At 56.3% G+C, this 17,749-nt stretch overlaps 1 protein-coding gene across 2 annotated transcripts in view; it reads left to right on the top strand.

The window, feature by feature from the left end:
- The window catches only part of DSCAML1 (DS cell adhesion molecule like 1), a 338,651-nt gene that overhangs the window by 237,174 nt on the left and 83,728 nt on the right, over nucleotides 1-17,749 (top strand). For both annotated transcript variants that reach the window (XM_070078766.1, XM_002708369.4), the window contains exons 4-6: nucleotides 7,365-7,511; nucleotides 14,033-14,311; nucleotides 17,049-17,324. In XM_070078766.1, the coding sequence (XP_069934867.1) occupies nucleotides 7,365-7,511; nucleotides 14,033-14,311; nucleotides 17,049-17,324 (702 nt within the window). The remainder of the gene's footprint in view (nucleotides 1-7,364; nucleotides 7,512-14,032; nucleotides 14,312-17,048; nucleotides 17,325-17,749) is intronic.

Raw genomic sequence — 17,749 nt, 5'->3', positions numbered from 1 at the left:
CCTGCTCCACCAGCCTCTTGGAAATACATGGTATTTTGTGCCACCCTTGGCAGGGCCCCGACCCAGCCTGGCATCATACTCAAAGGATGAATGTGAGTCCATGGGGTCCACCCAAGGCCCCAGGAGCCTGTGTGCCAGCAGGCAGGCAAAAATACCAGCTTCTTCCCCCTGCAGGTGTTCCAGGTGTAAAGCCGTCCTCTAGCAGCTCCAGCCTGGCTCCAGCACCAAGGGGCAGCCCAGAGCTTCTGGTCATGTGTGCCCCTGCTCCAGCCTACATCACAGAGGCCCCCACCTCCCATCCACTCAAACTGCTTCTGATGCCAGTGCCACAGGGAAAGAGCATTGGGCTTTCTCAGGCCCTTTATCAAGAAGCAGGACCAGAACCAGAGCACTGGGACTTGAGCCAGTGCTCCGATGCAGGATGCTGGCATCGCAGGTGGTAGCTTAACCTGCCCTGCCATCTACTTTGAAACTACTGTGGTAGGTGGTCTCTGATGGGCTTGCTGCTCTGACATTGTCCGAGCTGTGAATTTTTAAATTGCTGGGAGGAAAAGACCATCTTAAGTATGGCCCAGTTTATGCCTCCTGCTTAATACTGAAATCCATTGTGAAATATGTTTCTTACACATCAATTTAAATACCCCTAGTGACAGGAGACTCACTATCTGAAGACACTCATTCCAATTTTGTATAATCTTGATTTTTAAAAATTGTTTCATTTTTTAAAATAAGTACTTATGTTATTTGAAAGGCAGAGTGACACAGAGAAAGGGAGAAAGAGAGAATCTTCCATCTGCTGGTTCACTCCCCAATACTCCCCTAGCCTTCAACAGCTAGGGCTGGGCCAGGCAGAAGTCAGGAGCCAGGAGCTTCATCTGGGTCCCCCACATGGATGGCAGGGGCCCAAGCACTTGAGCCATCGTCCAGTGCTTTCCCAGGTGCATTAGCAGGGAGCTGGATTGGAAGTGGAACAGCAGAGTCTCATCCACATCATAAAATGTGCCTGTCTTAGCCATTTTTAAAGTGTTAGGTCCAATAGTGTTTAAGTGCGATTCCAATTTACAAAACGAACTCTGTATCCATCAAACAACAACTCCAGCTCCCCCTGCCCTCCGGCACCTGGCAACCAGCATCCAGCTTTGTTCCTGTGGATTTCACTACTGCAGCTGGCCCATATGGGTGGAATCACATTGCATTTGTCCTTGTACAGTTGGGCTGTGTCCCGTAGGATGCTGTCCTCCAGGCATGGGGCAGAAACTCCTCCCTCTTCAAGGCTGCATCACACTGTTCATGTACACCACGTTCTGTTCATGTACACTGCGTTCTGCTCGTCTTTTCTCCCACTGTTGGACACCGGGCTGGCCCCACTTCTCCGCTGCTCTGAGTAGTGTGGCCAAGCTCTCCATTGTCTGGGACACGTGCCGACAAGTGGGAGTGCCGGATCATACGGTGATTCCATTTTTTAGCCTTGTGAGGATTCACCATACTGTTTAATCCTGACTTTTGAACACTCACCAAGCAATGATTTTTCAAGGTCCGACTGGACCTGACGGGAACCGTGGTTAGCAGCGACAGGTGTAGAAACAGGAGTGGGCTGGCCTGGGAAGTCTTCCTGGAGCAGGTGCATTTCAAGCTGGGGTCAGCCTTGTGTGAGTTGCAGTCCCCTCATGAGTGCTGTGGGGCTAAAAGTCAGAGTTTCGGGAAGTTTCGTTTCCTCGTTCATTCTGGAAATAGGCATTGAGTGTCTGCTTGTACACTGATCCACTGGCGGGTTGGAACAGCAGAGCCACGTGAGCTCACAGGGACTGAAGAGTCACTCTGGGGAGTGTTGGTGACACACAGAGGAGGCCAGTTTGGAAGCTGCTGCCCTTGCTCCGCTCCGTGATTCCCCTTCCCTGGGATTTGCCTAATTCTCACCCTCCCCCAGCTCTCAGCTCTCCCTCCTTTCCTCCCAAGTTCACCCCCTACCTCTCCAGAAAGAGACCCCAGCTTTATCTCCCCAGCCGCTCAGAGGTCAGTGGGAACCCTGAGATTTCTTCCCATTTTCTCTCCATGGTTCGTGCAGCTGCGAGCCATCTCCAAGGCCCAGCCTCTGACCTTCTAGAAAACTACAAAAAAGTTGTTGTCAGCTTACTTAGCACTTGTGTGCTGGACTCCATCATGGTCGAGGAGGGATCTACTGTTCCCTGCTCACCCGTCCAGGAAGCCAGAAGCCTCTGTAACCCCCAGCCTGGCCTGCCCCAGCCCTCAGCCCTCCAGAGACGTGGCAGCTTGTGCTGACTCTGAGCAAGCTGGAGACTTTTCTAGGCAGTATTTCCTCCCACCCCACAACCTTGTGATACAAGTGCCAGGTATTTTCTCCCCGTGCCTGGAGGAGGAGGAGGGGAGCTCACACAGGTTCAGCGTCCACGGAGACATCAGTTGTCAGAGTGAAGGGTCTTCACGCGTCTTTCTGTTCCAGTGACTCTCTGCCCACATGCTAGATCCTCCCGGAAAGCTTTGTAAAAATTCCCATTTCCCGGCTACCCCCAGAGATGCTGCTTTGAACCTGACGTACAAACATGGTTGGAAAACACTCGTGCATCCGATACTTGCCCTCTTTCCATGATGGGGAAACAGGTCCTGGGAGAAGATGGGACGTCCCTCAGAGACACCTGCATTTGTACCCAGAGCCACCATAACAACACCCCACTACCGGGTGCCTTAAGACCCCAGAGACGCACTGCCTTGTCTGTATGTGTATGTATGTGTGAGTGTGAGTGTGAGTGTGTGTGTGTGTGAGGTGTCTGTGTGTGTCTGTATATCTGTGTATGTATGTATGTATGTATGTGTGTCTGTGTCTGTGTCTGTGTCTGAGTGTGTGGTGTCTGTGTCTGTGTGTGTGTCTGTATGTCTGTATGTATGTGTGTGAGTGTGTGCACATCTCCTTGCTCTTGCTTCTCATAATAGCACTGGTCATGTTGGATTGAGGGCCCAACCTCCCTCAGTGTGGCATGATCTTGAGAACATGTGAGAGGCCCTATTTTCAGCAAGGTCACGCTCACAGGTCTTGATGCACATTAACTTGGGAGGCAGTGGGCACCATGACCTCAGTGCACAGCCAAGACCCCAATCCAGTCTCTTACACCCCAGCCTGGGCTTGCCCCTGTACCCCGGCTGGCTCAGCCCCTCTTAGTGCTCCTCTTCCTGCTTGTGGCTTCCAGCCCCCTCCCCAGCTATCACCATCCCCAGTGCTGACTGCTCCTTTCCTGGTGGGAGGACCCTGTCTTACAGTGGCATCCCAGAGAGCACACACCATGTCCCAGACATCTCCCCGGAGGCCAGTCCAGGACCTGGAGAGCTCCACAAAGACTAGACAGATTCAGCCACCCTGGACGGAGTGTGTGATTGCTCCTTGGTGAGGAAGTGAGGACTGCATGCACTACGGGAGAGGCCAGCTGGCCCGAGACCCCAAGGGTGGTGCTGTGTCACTCAAGCAGAGCCAATCCAGCACAGAGCTTCTTTCACAGAGCACAGGACGAAGCGAAGCCTGTTGGTCCAGGCTCCACCACTTCCTTGCTGCGTGGCCTTGGATGGGTTATTTAACCTCCCTATGTCTCTGATACTAACAATGATAGTACTCATTTCAAAAGGTTATAGGAATTAAATGAGATAATGTATATAAAATATTGGTCTAACATGGAATCGATGTTCAGTAAATGTTTAGCTTTAATAAAGTTAGAAGCCTACAGCAGGTCACCAGGAAAGGAGACAGGGCAGAGTACTCATAGTGCTAAAAAGGCAGCCAGGGGCTCAGTAGCCATGCCCAGCATTTCCCTGGTCATGGTCAATGCTGGCAGATGAGGCCACAGCCTCTTGGGTGTGACCACCAAGCAGTGTCCACGTTTCAGCCCAGCTCTGTATCCTGGTCTTCAAGCCTAAGGGAAGCTGCCCTCCAGCCTGAACCCCCAGGGACACCGCTGGAACTTTGGAGGACAATGCTTTGTTACCCCTTCCCCTAATCACTAAATGCTATTAGTGCCCCCTAGTTGTGGTATCATCCCCAACCCCCACCCCCACATTTCCAAATGAGCTCAAGATGAGCGCTGCAGCCAGGGACATTGGCTGCCACTCTCTCCTTCCTCCAGGGCACCCAACCTGCCCCAGGGAGGCAGAGCCAAGCATGTGCAGTGGCCACTCTTCCTCCCAGTCCAGGGACAGCTAGTCCCAGTTGGGGTGCAGAATATGGGCTGGCCCATATCCACAGAGGACACCTCAGTGGGGCCCAGGCTCACCCCTCTGGCTGCCCCTACCAGCTGGCTGTGCCCCCCTCTACTCGACAGGCTGTCCGAGGCTCACTCCACGGGCACCTCCGCCTTCCTTTCCCCAGCAGGGCTCGTGGTCTGAGCCTCATCAAACATGCAGAGCCGCTGTTGCGCAGTGCCCCCCCTGCCCCGGAGGGAGGGAACAGAATACCCCTGCTCCTCTCCCCTCACATCCCCCCAGTTGCAGCCTGCCTTTGTTTCAGGAGGCACAAACACGGTCTGAAAACGCTACCGCAATTAAATATGCACAAGAAGGGGGGAAGGGAGGGGAAATGAGGACAATGAAAGATGTGAAACATCAGACGCAGCAGCTGCTGGTTGCCATGGAAACGCAGCTCCCCATCACCATCATCGCAGCTTCACCCCCCCACACCCACCCCACCCCACCCCCAGCTTAAAATCCCAGTCGGGCCAAGTGCTCCATTTGTCCTGGGGCTCGCCCGCCGAGAGGTGAGACCACAGGGCCCCAGCCATGCAGAGCTAGGACACCTGTGGGCTGTAGCTGTGGATGCTGGTGTCTGTCCCTCACCCCCTCGCCACCGCCTCCTGACCCTGGCACTTGTGATTGGCAGCAGCGCCTTCCAGTAGTTCTGCATTCCAGTCCCAGTTCCGTGAGAAATGACGGGAGAGCATCCGCGTTTGACTTCAGGATGTCACAACACGGAGACACGGCAGCACCTGCGGGGGCCGGCGGGGGAGCCGGGCTGTCTCGGAGCCTCCTCCTCCGCTTCCTCTCCCACCACCAGCAGCAGGCCCCAGGGTCCCGCCCGCCCCACCAGCTTCCCTTTTGTCTTCAACACTTCAGCGCTGAGTGGGGTCTGCACAGTTGTGGAGGGGCGTGCTGGAGGGAACAGGTGGAGGGAGGGAGTGTCCACAAACTCCAGGTCCCAGGGGACAGGCAGGTTGCCAGATGGCTGAGCACTCACCTGGGGACCAACGTGGACACACAGCCACTATGCAGGGGAGGTGGGCTGTGGGGGAAGACCGGGGTCTTCAGTAGACAGCGAGGAGATCCCAGGATGGGGCTCCTGCCCACTCCCACACCGGCCCTTGAAGTAATGAGTCAGTACTATCTAGCCTGGGAGTCGCCAGTCTTGGTTCTTTCAAGCCCTGAGCGATTGAGTCAGATGGTTGGAGCCCACACTCAGCAAAGCACCTGGCACACAGGAGCTCCTGTGTTGTGGGGAGGAGAAGCCAGAAGGGAGGGAAGGGGACAATTTGGAGGCTCATAGCTAAGCCAAGTTCATTCCCAAGCGAGAGGCCCGGTTGATAGAGTTACCTGAATCCATAGTTAATAACTATTATAACGAAAATCCACAGGCTGTTTAGCATAAACCGAAGCCAAGAGGCACAACAGCAGCCCTCCCCGGGGTGAGGGAGGCACCAGAAAAGTGGGTTCCAGCAGGTTCTGAAGGCAGCAAGGGAGATGTCTGTAAAAGTCAGAGCTGCTAGCTTTGGGATGGACTGCTGAGAGAGGTAGTGAGCTCCCCGACCCCAGAGATATTCAAATGAAAGGTAGAGTGTCTCTGTCAAAGACGGTGTCAAGCGTGTTGAATTTTTCAGCCCTGCAGTTCCACAGCCTCCCCTACTTGGTGGAGTGCCCAGCCCCAAAAGCCGAGACGTGGATGAGTGTGCATATGGGGGTCAGGGACCAGAATGTTCCTCACGGGAGAATGAGCCATAGTCAGAGCTCTTGTCACTGGTTCAGGAGGTGTCACTTGGTACGTGTGTGTATGTGAGTGTATGGGTGTGTCTCTGTGTGTCTGTGTGTCTATGTGTATGTGTGAGTATGTGTGAGTGTCTCTCTGTGTGTTCTGTCTGTATGTCTGTGTATGTGTGCATGGGGGGAAGCAGACTTGTATATAACAAGCTCTGAGTCACCAGGGGCAACCTGGTTCCTGACAAAAGCCGTGTCCAGTATTAGCTCATCACCCTCTACCGTGCTTCCATGGCTCTAAGTCACCGTCACCACTCTTGAGGGAAGTGACAGCCAGGGCCCTCCATGCCTTCCTGGGAGGAGCAGCCACCCCCAGAGAGCGGGCAGAGGGACCCAGTCAGAGACTCCGTCTCGGTCTCCATGGGGCACACTGCCAGACACCTAGGGGGTCCAGAAGCTGCACACAAGCCCTTCCCAAGGCTCAGGTCCACACTTAGCTCATGGTCAAGGTTAAGACCCTGGACAGGGACATGCACTCCACCTCTGGGTGGACTCCAAGGTCGTATCGGGCAAAATGGGCACACAGCTGCCGGAGCTTCCTGCTTCCTGCTGAGGCCTACAGTGCCGGCGGGGATAAGGTCAGGCACAGTGCCCAGCCCTTCCTCTGCCTTGCAAGGAGTGGGTGTCCCCGAAACACTGGCAGATTGTTCCTGGGCATTTGCATCCCCGCGTCCCCACTCCTGGTGTGGCTTAGCTCAGAAGTCAGCAGTTGTGTGCGTAAGTGATTTAAATTGAGAGAAAAGGATTCAGGCTTGTGTCTGGTTCAATGCAGCAGGAGTGCTGGGAGTCAGAAGATGGCAGATCTAGTCCCCTTGCTTGCTGTGTGACCCGTGCTGGTCACTTGGCCACCGAGCAATGAATGTGACAGAGGAAAGGAAAGATGAGGGTTGATATCCACTGAGTGGATGTTTGCTGTACCAAACACTCGATCATTTTCTAATCCATATAGTCACCCTGTGACGTATCATTTGCACCCTCTTACACAAGTAAGATTCAGAGAGGTTAAGCAACTTTCCCAAGGTCACACTGCTAGTAAGTAGAACAGCTAGATGGCGGGACTGAGATCCCAGCCTGACTCTGAATCCCAGCTTCTTTCTGTTAAACCTTGATGCATCGATACTTAAAGGAACAATTGCTAATTTCTATTTGTCATTTTGATGGTGTGTGGGAAATCCTCACCCATCAGAGAGATGGTCCCCTGCCTCTGAGGCTGCACCAAGCTCCCCTTCGTCTCTCCATTGCCTCTTCTCTCTGGGCAACAGAACAGGCCTGGGAGAAGCCAGCTGCCAGCCAGAGCTGCCCAGGCTAGGCAGTAATAGACTCTGTCCTGATTGTGTCTCCAGAAAACAGGTTTTTTATTACTTCCCACGGCGGGCTGTACATCTCGGACCTGCAGAAGGAGGACGCGCTGTCCACCTACCGCTGCATCACCAAGCACAAGTACAGCGGGGAGACCCGACAGAGCAACGGGGCCCGCCTCTCTGTGACAGGTAGGCCGGGGGGCTGGGGAGGGAGGCCGCGGGCTCATCCCATCAACAATCGAGAAGTCCCCTGTGTGCTCGAGAAGGAGATGAAAGAGGCCAGCTACAGAAAGCACTGGGGGAGACCTTATCCAGTTTGGGTGTGGGGTCTGTGCTCTCCTGGAGAACCAGCACATTTCCATCTATCCAGCAGTGGGGGTGTGCAGCCCACCCTCCTGTTCCTTTCCTTGCCTTCCCCGTCAGGAAGCTCATAGACAAAATCGATGCTCGCAGGGACTGTTCACCTACAAGTCAGGGCGTTTGCATCTCCTGCGGTCTGAGTTTCTGCACAATTCTATTTTACCCCTGAGTACATGTGTCTCTCCAGTTGTAGGCCACCTCCTGACATTGCAGAGCAGGCAGATTATAATGTTTTAAGATTTATTCTGTTTATTTGAAACGCAGAGTTACAGAAGGATGGGGGGAGAGACAGAGAAAGCCAGAGAGAACTTGCGCCCTCTGGTTCATCCCCCAAATGGTCCCAATGGCCCAGGCTGGGCCAGGGCCAAACACAGGAGTCAGGAACTCCATCTGACTCCACTTCAAATTCAGCTTTCTGCTAAAATGCCTGGGAAAGCAGCGGAGGATGGCACAGGTACTTGGGCCCCCACACCCACATAAGAGACCCGGATGAAGCTCCAGGTTCCTGGCTTCAGCCTGACCCAGCCCTGTCCATTGCTGCCGTCTGGGGAGTGAACCAGTAGATGGAAGATCTTTGTGTGTGTGTCTCCCTCTGTCTGTAACTCTGCCTCTTAAGTAAATAAATAAATAAATCTTGAAAAAATCAAAGAAGAAAGTGGAGCAGCCAGGATGCAAACCAGGGCTTATATGAGATGCTGGCATTGTGGGCGGTGGTTTGACCCACTGTGCCACAGCACCAGCCCTGAAGAATATAACTGTAAACAGTTCATTTCTGAAGGTCTATTATTGTAGCTTCCTGGGAGGGATGGAAGCTGGTATTTGCTGGGTGGCCTTGTGGACCTCGGAGTTCCCTCATTGGCTGGCTGCTAGGCACCGTGGCAGCCCTCTGAGGTGCTGTTCTCCCTAATTTAACAGGTGAGAAAACCACAGCTTGTGGAAACCAAGCGACTTGCAGGGGAGACACAGCGGCCAGAATGCAAACTCTGGGCCCCTTGGCCCTGGGCTCCTCCTAGCCACAGCCCTCCCCACCCCACGGCGCTGGCTGGGTGCCCACCCCAAGCCGTAATCCCAGAGAGGAAAAGCAGGCATGCGGCTCCCCTCCAGCTTCCTGGTCTCCAAACCTTTTTTGATAGCAATCCCCAAGCAGACGACTGTATTATAACCCGGGCAACACACACTGATATTTCTGTTCTGTTTTACCTTATTTTCATTTTCCCAAATGCTGATCTCAACTTCCCAAAGGGGTTTTACCACCTCCTAATGGATCACAGCCTGCAGGTTGCAAATCTGAGATGGGAGTGCTTTTGGAAGCAGGATGATCTAATAGTGAGAACAGGGGGCTTCGGGGATGAGACCCCTCCCCCCGTCATCACACAGGGCACCCCCCCCCCACGGCCAGGCCTCTGGGATAGGAGCTGGTCTGAGTGCCTGCCCTGGATCCTGTCTGCCCCTGGCATTCTGTGGTTTGGTGAGAGCCACCCCAGTGTCACTCTCTCAGGGGCCTCCTTTGCCTTACACATTCGGAGGCAAAAAACAGGACAGCAGGAGCTGGGAGGACAAGGACCGTGCTCCCCGACTCACTCCATGTCTTCCGCGCCTGGCACACAGTTGGCGCTAAGTAAATATTTACGGCATTATCGAGGCCAAGGGAAACCGCTGTCACATGCGGAGACATCGGGCTGCCCTGTGCGGGCGCTGTCTTTGTGACTTAGCTTTGGAATCTGCAGTCCCGTTCCCAAATGTGCTGGGACTTGTTTAGAGGCTGTTTTGCATCTTATTTGCATGCTTCTCCCACAATGTGGGAAGGGCGCCGAGACCCCGCCTTCTGCAGAGCTGCTCCATCTCCCCACCCCCACCCCAGCGACAGGCCAACCCCTCCATTCTCTAACCACTCAGGCCGACCTCCAGCTTCCAGGGGGAATTTCAGGGGAGTTCCTCAAAAAAAGACATTTGTAAAAACAATGTTAACCAATACATAAAAATTGCATGTATTTATGGAGTACCAGGTGATGTTTCAATGCACGTATATCCATCCACGTTGTTTACATCAGGGTAAGCGAGCTCTCTCCTCAAACAGCCAGCATTTCTTTAAGTCCTGCCTTCTAGCTTTTAAAAAAAAAATAAATGTACAATCTCATTAACTATAGTCACTCTACTATACAAGTCTTCCTCCTGTCCAACTGTAACAAAAAGGCATCCTTTTAAAATTTATGTATGTATGTATTTGAGAGGTGGAGAGACAGAGACAACAAGCTGATTCTCCCAAAAGGGAGCTGGGGGCTTAATCTGGGTCTCCCAGATGGCGGCAGGACCCCGAGTACCTGAGCCATCCCCACTGCCTCCCGAGGTCCACATTCACAGGAAACTGGAGTTGGGAGTGGAACCCAGATGCTCTGGTATGGGCTGTGGGCATCTCAAGGGCTTGGTTCAATGCCCACCCCTAGAGCACGATTCTCAAAACTGGAGAACCTGCCACCCTTCCCTTCCTTTCCAGCCCCCAGCAGCTGTGAGGAAAAGGGCCAGTGGAGGAGAGTGGGAGGAACCGGCACCAGCTAAAGCCCCATCTGAGAAATGGGAGTGAGGCTGGAATGTACCCTGAGGGATGGGAGGAGAGAGGCAGAGAGACACAGGAGGGGAAAACAGAACCGAGAGACAAAGGAAGACCTAGGAGAAGGGAGGAGGAGGGAGCCCTGGGGACAGAACGGAGGGAGGCGGGGCGAGGGGAGGGAGGCGTGCAGTGACGCGGGCCCTGATGTGATGTGATGTGATGTGGCAAGGCTGCTTGTCGGCAAGCTGCTTGTCTCGGCAAAAATGCAACTGATACCAGAGAGGCAGTGCAGAAGGGAATTGTGGTGGGGAGCCAGCGCCCCAGGCTCCCCGCCCCACCCTCCCCACGGTGTGGGTCAGCATCCCCTGAGATGCCCCAGGGTCTAGTGGCCAGGGCCATAGGGGCTGTGGGTACCCCAGCTCACTAGGGAGAGGGGTGGGTGAGATGATGCTTGGGACCATGTGTTGGAGATGGTGGTGGCAGGAGCCACCCTGTGCTCACGTCTTCAGTGCCCACTTAGTGCTAGCTAAGGTGGGAGCAGGGCGGCAGGGAGTTGGTGATGGGACACACTGTTAAAGAGTGTTTAGGAATCCGGCCGGGGCTTCTGTCTCAGCCTCACCGCTTCCTGGCTGTGCAACCTGGCATCGAAGGAAAAGCTTCTGGATCTGTTAAAGTGGGAGCGACAAAATGGACTGAAAACAAAACCTGATTCTGTAGATAAAAAGCACAGCTGGTTCAGACCTGCAGGGAGCCCCGGACAGGCAGCGGCTGCCCTTGCTGCCGGAGCGGTCTTTACCGCTGTTTGGCGGCTGCTGGGCTATAACGATGATCCCTTCCACATTTCCAAAGAGGGTGGGGAGGCCGTTTTCAATTTTCCCATGTTTTCTAAGTGAGAAGAGGCAGTTGCAAGAGTAATTGGAACCCCCCACCACCCAAATCAAGCCCATCGTAAGGATTCTCTACATACAGTGCCTGTGAGTTTACCTAGCACTTACTGCAGGCTCAGGCCACGCCCGCACCCCCGCCCACCACCCCATTCCCAAGAACAGAGTCAGGTGCAGAAGCTCTGTCCTAAGCCCTGGGTGCCTTGGACCTGCGGCCCGGCCCAGCCCTGCCCCAGGGCACAACCCTCGGCGACTCCTCAGGCGGGGCCATCTGTCTCCCCCAGCCCCACGCCAGCGCTGGCAGCACCCAGTCCCCCGGGGCTGTGCCGTGTACACGCCACAGCGTTTTACTTCTGCTCACAGTAATGAAAGAGGTTTCTCTCCCTCAGAATTTAATTTCACGCCTGAGCCTCGGTGATTAATTCCCTCCCCCCGCCCCTTCCTCCAGCCGCCCCTCGCTTGTAAATTCTGCGGAGTGCCACAGAATTTGTGTATTTTGCATCAATTAAGTGTCACATTGAGTAATTCTTCCCTGGCACCAGGTTTTTGTTCATCCCAGCCTTTCCCGTCGGGCTGGGCGCTGAGGGAAGAGGCCACAGAGTCGGAGAGGGACGAAGTGATTGCCCTGCACATCTCCCTCTCGAGGAAGCTTCTGGAAAGCGCTGTGACCCACATTTCGCCCTGAGTTGCCCACAACAGCCTCGTGAGACCTGGAGGCCGTGTTATCACTGCCGCCACACGCCTGGGTCTGAGAGGTCACTAGACTCGTCCAAGGTCACCTGGCTTTCAGTGACGAAGCAGAACCCCGGCTCCTTCTCCACCCACAACCACCTCCTGAAGAGCCCCCCCGGGGGTGGGCAGAGAATGTTCTTGAAGGTCTTTCCCCTGGAGGGAAGCTCCACAACCCAGCCCTCTCGAGGGCAGACAAGCAGAGGCACAGGAAGTGCCCACGAGTGATAAAAAGAGCCCATGGGTCAGGAGGCCCCCTCCATTCACTCCCAGGCCAAGTTGAGGATTTCAGATGATTCCACCTCGGATCCTACTTCCTAAACAAGCAGGCTTCTGATCTTAGCTATGCCCCGTGATCCTGGGCAGGCCCCTGGCCCCTCTCTGATCTTGGCAGCCTGCTTTGCTGCCCTCCAGGGTGGTCTTGAAGCCAGGTCTTCAAGTTCTGCCATGTGGGTTTTACCCAGAAAAATCAGGCCACAGGCCCACCCCATGCCCTCGGCTGCTGAGGGTTCACCAGCCCTGGCCAGGCCCAGGAGGTACAGCCCTGGCTGCACACTGCCTCAAGGGCCCGCTGTGTCGGGACAGAGGGACACATGGCTTGCACTGACTGCTGCTGGGTAGTGGGACAGGGAGGCAATAGGCTGGCTGGCGGCAGGGGTGTAGGGACACACCCTCTCCCTGCAGGTTCTTCTAGACTTTCTAAAGCTTTGCCATGTGCTCATGGTCCCTGTTCAAAAAGAAAAAAAAAAAAAAAGCCCTTTAAACACTTTCCTTTAAACCAGGGGAGGGATGCCGCTTGGATGGTTGGAAATAGAATGAGAGGAGCTGTGGGAGGCAAAGGTGGCCGGGGGGCACCCAGAGGTGGGGACGCTGACAATGGTCAGTGAACGCTGAATGGGAGCTGATCGCCTGCTGTGGGCGGACCCTGTGCTCCATGGTGGAGGCCTGCAGATGTGGGGGTGGGACTGAGAGAGGCTGGGCAGGCCCGGAGTGCTCAGGCCAGATCCCAGCAGCCCTGGAATCAGGTCCTATTGCATGCAGGTAAAGGGGGCCTGTGGAAGTTTAAAAGTTGGGGGAGGTCTCCCAGGAGCAGAAAAGCCAGGGACAGGGAGGCTGAAGAGGGAGAGCAAGACTGGACAGCAGCCGGGACATCCTCCCAGAAATGGCACAGCGGGGTTAAGCAGCCACCGGCATCTCGTATCGCAGCCCCACTGTGAGTCCCAGCTGCTCCCCTTCTGATCTAGTCCCTGCTGGGAAAGCAGTAGAAGATGACCCAGGTACATGGGCCCCTGCCACCCATGTGAGAGACCCAGATGGAATTCCAGGCTCCTGGCTTCAACCTGACCCAAACTCAACCATTGCAGCCTTTCAGGGAGTGAACTAGCAGATAGACAATGCCTTTCTCTCCTTCCCTCTCTTCCTTTCTCCCTCTCTCCCTCCCTTTCTTTCTATCACTCTACTTTTCAAATAAATAAAAATAAATGGCATGGGTACCACACACGGGAACTGATCTCCAAGGGGCCGTGGTCTCCCGTAGTTTGGGGCCTGGGGTCTCAGGGCCACTGGTTTGGGAATGCAGAACACAGGAACGTCATAGGGAGTGTGAGGAGTGCGGGGCGGGGGGGGGGGGTTCTGCAGAAGGGAAAAGCCTGAGTGCCTGAGCCCTTCTAGTGGAAGTGCTGTGGCCTCTGAGCCTGTCCAGGGCACCCACAGGGGAAGACAGGGTAAGGGCAGGGGGACAGGGGCTCTTCCAGCCCAGGGTGAAGCCCAGACAGAGCCTGATCAAGAACTGTGAACCTGGACGTCAGGATTCTCCTGGCCATCCCGGCTCCTGGCTGGCCAGACTGCAGGGACTCTGTGTTTAGACAGCTCTCACGCCCACCCCTCCCTCTCTGCCCCATCTTCTGTTTCTTCCTCTTCCATCTCCCCGTCTATCATTCTAGCCTGAATGCCAACACGTTCTCTGCCCCTCCTGGCCCCTGCTACTAAATGTGGTCCTCAGGGACTCTGCATGGCCTCAGTGCAGGAGACAGAGCCCCCCACCACCCCAACACTCACTTGGAGCCACGCCGAGACCCGCTCCCTGCAGGCACCAGTGGGCAGCAGGCTTCTGTCACCCTTCCTGCCCCAGCCCCAGCTTGACCCACCTGGGGCCTGGCCAAGGGCTGCCAACACTCTCTGTCTTCCAGACCCTGCCGAGTCCATCCCCACCATCCTGGACGGCTTCCACTCCCAAGAAGTGTGGGCCGGCCACACCGTGGAGCTGCCCTGTGCTGCCTCGGGCTACCCCATCCCTGCCATCCGCTGGCTCAAGGACGGCCGGCCACTCCCAGCCGACAGCCGCTGGACCAAGCGCATCACCGGGCTGACCATCAATGACCTGCGGACCGAGGACAGTGGCACTTACATCTGTGAGGTCACCAATACCTTTGGTTCGGCAGAGGCTACAGGCGTCCTTACAGTCATCGGTGAGTAGGGAGAACCTCGTAGGCAGTCCCAGGAACATTTGAGGGGCCCGAAATGTGGACTGGGAGGGCTGGGCTGGCAGCCGCACCTGCTCCGGGGATTATCCAGGCTGTGGACGGTAGCTGGGTGCTCTGGCAATGCCCCTGGTCCTGCCCATGGCCACCAGCTCAGTGTCCTCTGTGAAAGGGGACAGTGATCCCAGCCGGAGGTCACTAGGGTTAACTGGGACGACGAGGGTGGTGCTAGGAGCTCACTTTGGGGCAAGGCTTCTTGGCTGGCTGGGGGAGGCGGTGTCTGCAGTCGGGGAAGCAGTGCTGATGCGAATCCTTTCGACAAGACATATGGCCCCATCCTAGCATGACATTCAGACCACGTAACGATGATTGGTGGAGGCAGTGACCCATCGGATCAGACACGGGCTATAAACAACGCAGTCAGCCTCCCTCTCTGTATCAGCCGGGCCTCGGCTCTGCCCTTTCCTGTTCCTCCCCTCCCCCCCAGCACAGAGCCCCAGGGGCCAGGGAGCCCCCAGGCGGGCAAAGAAGCCTAGATGAGAACTGGAGAGACCCGGGGTCACCCCTCGGCCCACTCACCCCCACCTCTTCGTGCAGAACCCGACCTCAGGTTCCCCCCACCTGGAGAATGAAGCAGCTCCCTCCAGCTCTGGCACCCGGACTTCCCTGCTCTCTGGGCTGCAGTGGGGCTGACAGTGGAGGCGCCTGGGGAATCCCACGCCTCACAGGGGCAGCAGTAGCCTGAGCCCCTGAACGTGGCATCTGACAGTGTCGTGAGGGTCACTCTTTCCGGGGCAGCAGCAGGAAGCCACCCAGCAGGAGGATCACCGTGCCTTGAAGCTTGGCCTAGGCAGCTCTGTCCCAGCTCGCCACCCATCTCATCAGCTAGGAGCTGCAGGCCTGCAGCCCCTGGGGAGGCCCAGAGACCCACAGCAGTGGCTGCCCGGGGCCTCCCAGGCCTGGTGTCTGATCGCTGAGCCCAGTCTGGGCCCAGTGTCCTCCCCCGGGTCAAGGAGGTCTGCACAATTGCCCGTGTTTCTCCACAGTGCCAGGCAGAGGGCCTCCGCACCCCAAGTCACCAGAAACCTGGAAGAGTGAGTGAGCTCCAAGAAATGCCGTGAGGTGGCCAAGCACGACTCAGATGCCCAGTAAATGCTGAGGGCCCTACCTCGGGGGCTGGGGCACACCTGCCTCGGGTCTGAGCAAACTCTGGGCAGCACAGTAGGCTCCCTTCTTGCCCTAAGCACCGTCTGGAAAAGTTCAGTCTAACATTTCTGTCTCCTCCTTGCCCACCCTCCTACACACACACACACACACACATACACAGGCTCAGGAAATGGGTCAGGAGGGTGCATACCTCCAAATCCTTGGAAACTTGCAAACCTGACTCCAGGTAAATGCAGTGTCCACAGCTCCTGCCCCTGTGCCTGCAGGCAGGCCGACACATACACGTGCGTGCACACACACACACACACATATGCCAAAAATGCACATGCCTATGTCCCTCCACACACACACGCACACATCTGTGGTGCCCATACACATGTACAGGTTGGTCCCTTCACCGTATCCGAGTATACTCCCACAGGTGTGCAATAAGTAACCACCTCCAGATGTGTGCACACCCACACTGCCCCTGTACATGGAGGTCCTTGATTCTCCTCCACTCCTCAGCGCCCCAGCCCACAGCGGGCTCAGCTGGATGGGCAGGTTCAAGGGAAAGCAAATAGCTGTTCTCTGTCTCCCAGCCTCACCCGCAGCCCTTCTGCCAGGCTCATGGGAAGAAAAGCCTTGCTTCTCCATATTCCACACCCACCCCCATTTTGCCACCAAGCCCATGCAGAGGCTGCAAGGAGACAGAGACAGAGGCTGGCAGAGCCCTGGGATCGCTGGCTGGTGACCGGGATAAGCAGGAAGCCACCTGCCTCTTTGTACACTGACGTTTCCTGGGCACTGGACAGAGGCTCTGGGGGAGCAGACAGGGAGAGCCGAGGGTGAAGTCATGTCTGCTTTGGCTGCACCCAACCCACGTGGGCCTGCAGTCTCCCCCTCTCCTGCAGGCTGCCTCCTTGGGGTCCTGAGCTCCCAGAACAGGAGTCCCCTGTACAGAGCCCTCAGCCCATGGAGAACAGGGAGAGAGGCCAGCTCAGGGCAGTTAACAATCACCATCAATAAACTTGGCTTGGGTCCTGGTAGTGACATAAAACTGAGAGATGTCACCCTGCTTTCAAGCAGCTCCAAGTCCAGAGGGAGACACACAAAAGAGGTGATGAAAAGACAGTGTGGTCAGGGCAGGACTAGCTGTGCACAGTAGGGCTGGAGGACGGATCCCTAACTCAGCTGGCTGGAAGGCAGAGTGGTGTCCAGGAAGACTTCTTGGAGGAGGTGACCTGGGAGGTCGGTGTGAAGGATGAGTAGGGGTTAGGCAGAGGCCCTGGAGCCGGAAGCAGCCCAGGGCAGGCAGGCAGGTCCCTGACGCTCCAGACTGTGGGCTTGGGTGACAGCAGAAGGGGAGCCATGTCCCAGAGGCCTTGAGTGCCACACGGAGTTGTTGGTGCTGCTGCATCTGGGGGCAGGAAAGTGGCCGCAGGGCAGAGGACAGGAGTGGGGGAAGCAGGGGAGGCTGCAGAACCCAGGCCTTTTATGGCCACTGCCTCCCCACCCCCACCCACACACGTACCCTCTCCCCGCAGTAAGTTCTGTTTCTCTCCCCCACTCTGCCCAGAGCCGCTTCACGTGACCCTGACACCAAAGAAGCTGAAGACCGGCATCGGCAGCACGGTCATCCTGTCCTGCTCGCTCAGCGGCTCGCCAGAGTTCGCCATCCGCTGGTACCGCAACACGGAGCTGGTGCTGCCGGACGAGGCCATCTCCATCCGCGGGCTCGGCAACGAGACCCTGCTCATCGCCTCGGCCCAGAAGAGCCACTCTGGGGCCTACCAGTGCTTCGCCACCCGCAAGGCCCAGACCGCCCAGGACTTCGCCATCATCGTGCTGGAGGGTAGGCGGGGACAGCGGGACTCCAGGCGGAGGGCGGGGCAGGGCGGGGCGGGGTCACCCGATCCCAGCTGTCTGCTGCCACCTCCTAGCGGGGAAGCCCCGTGGCAGCTGGGCCGGCGCTCCCTGCTCTCCAGGCAGGTGCACAATCTCCCTGGCTCCTCCGTGTGCAGTGCCTTTGCTGTTTTGTGACCTGTTTCACAGTTGAGGGAACTGTGGCGACCATCACTTGGCCAAGATCCCAGGGGTCTGATCAAGCCTCTTCACCTTCCCAGTGCATTGCCTCGGCTCACCCACATACCTAGAACCTCACCACTAAAGGGGACTTGGGGTGGGAAAGGTTTTTGGTCTCCCAGAGCCCAGAGTGCCAGGAGGCTCTGAGCGTTGGATCTTCGCAGGAGGCTCTGGTTGTTACCAGGGGCCCGGGTT

Source organism: Oryctolagus cuniculus, chromosome 1 (genome assembly GCF_964237555.1).
Source record: "Oryctolagus cuniculus chromosome 1, mOryCun1.1, whole genome shotgun sequence".
Lineage (NCBI taxonomy): Eukaryota > Metazoa > Chordata > Mammalia > Lagomorpha > Leporidae > Oryctolagus > Oryctolagus cuniculus.
This window is presented reverse-complemented; position numbering and strand designations above follow the sequence as displayed.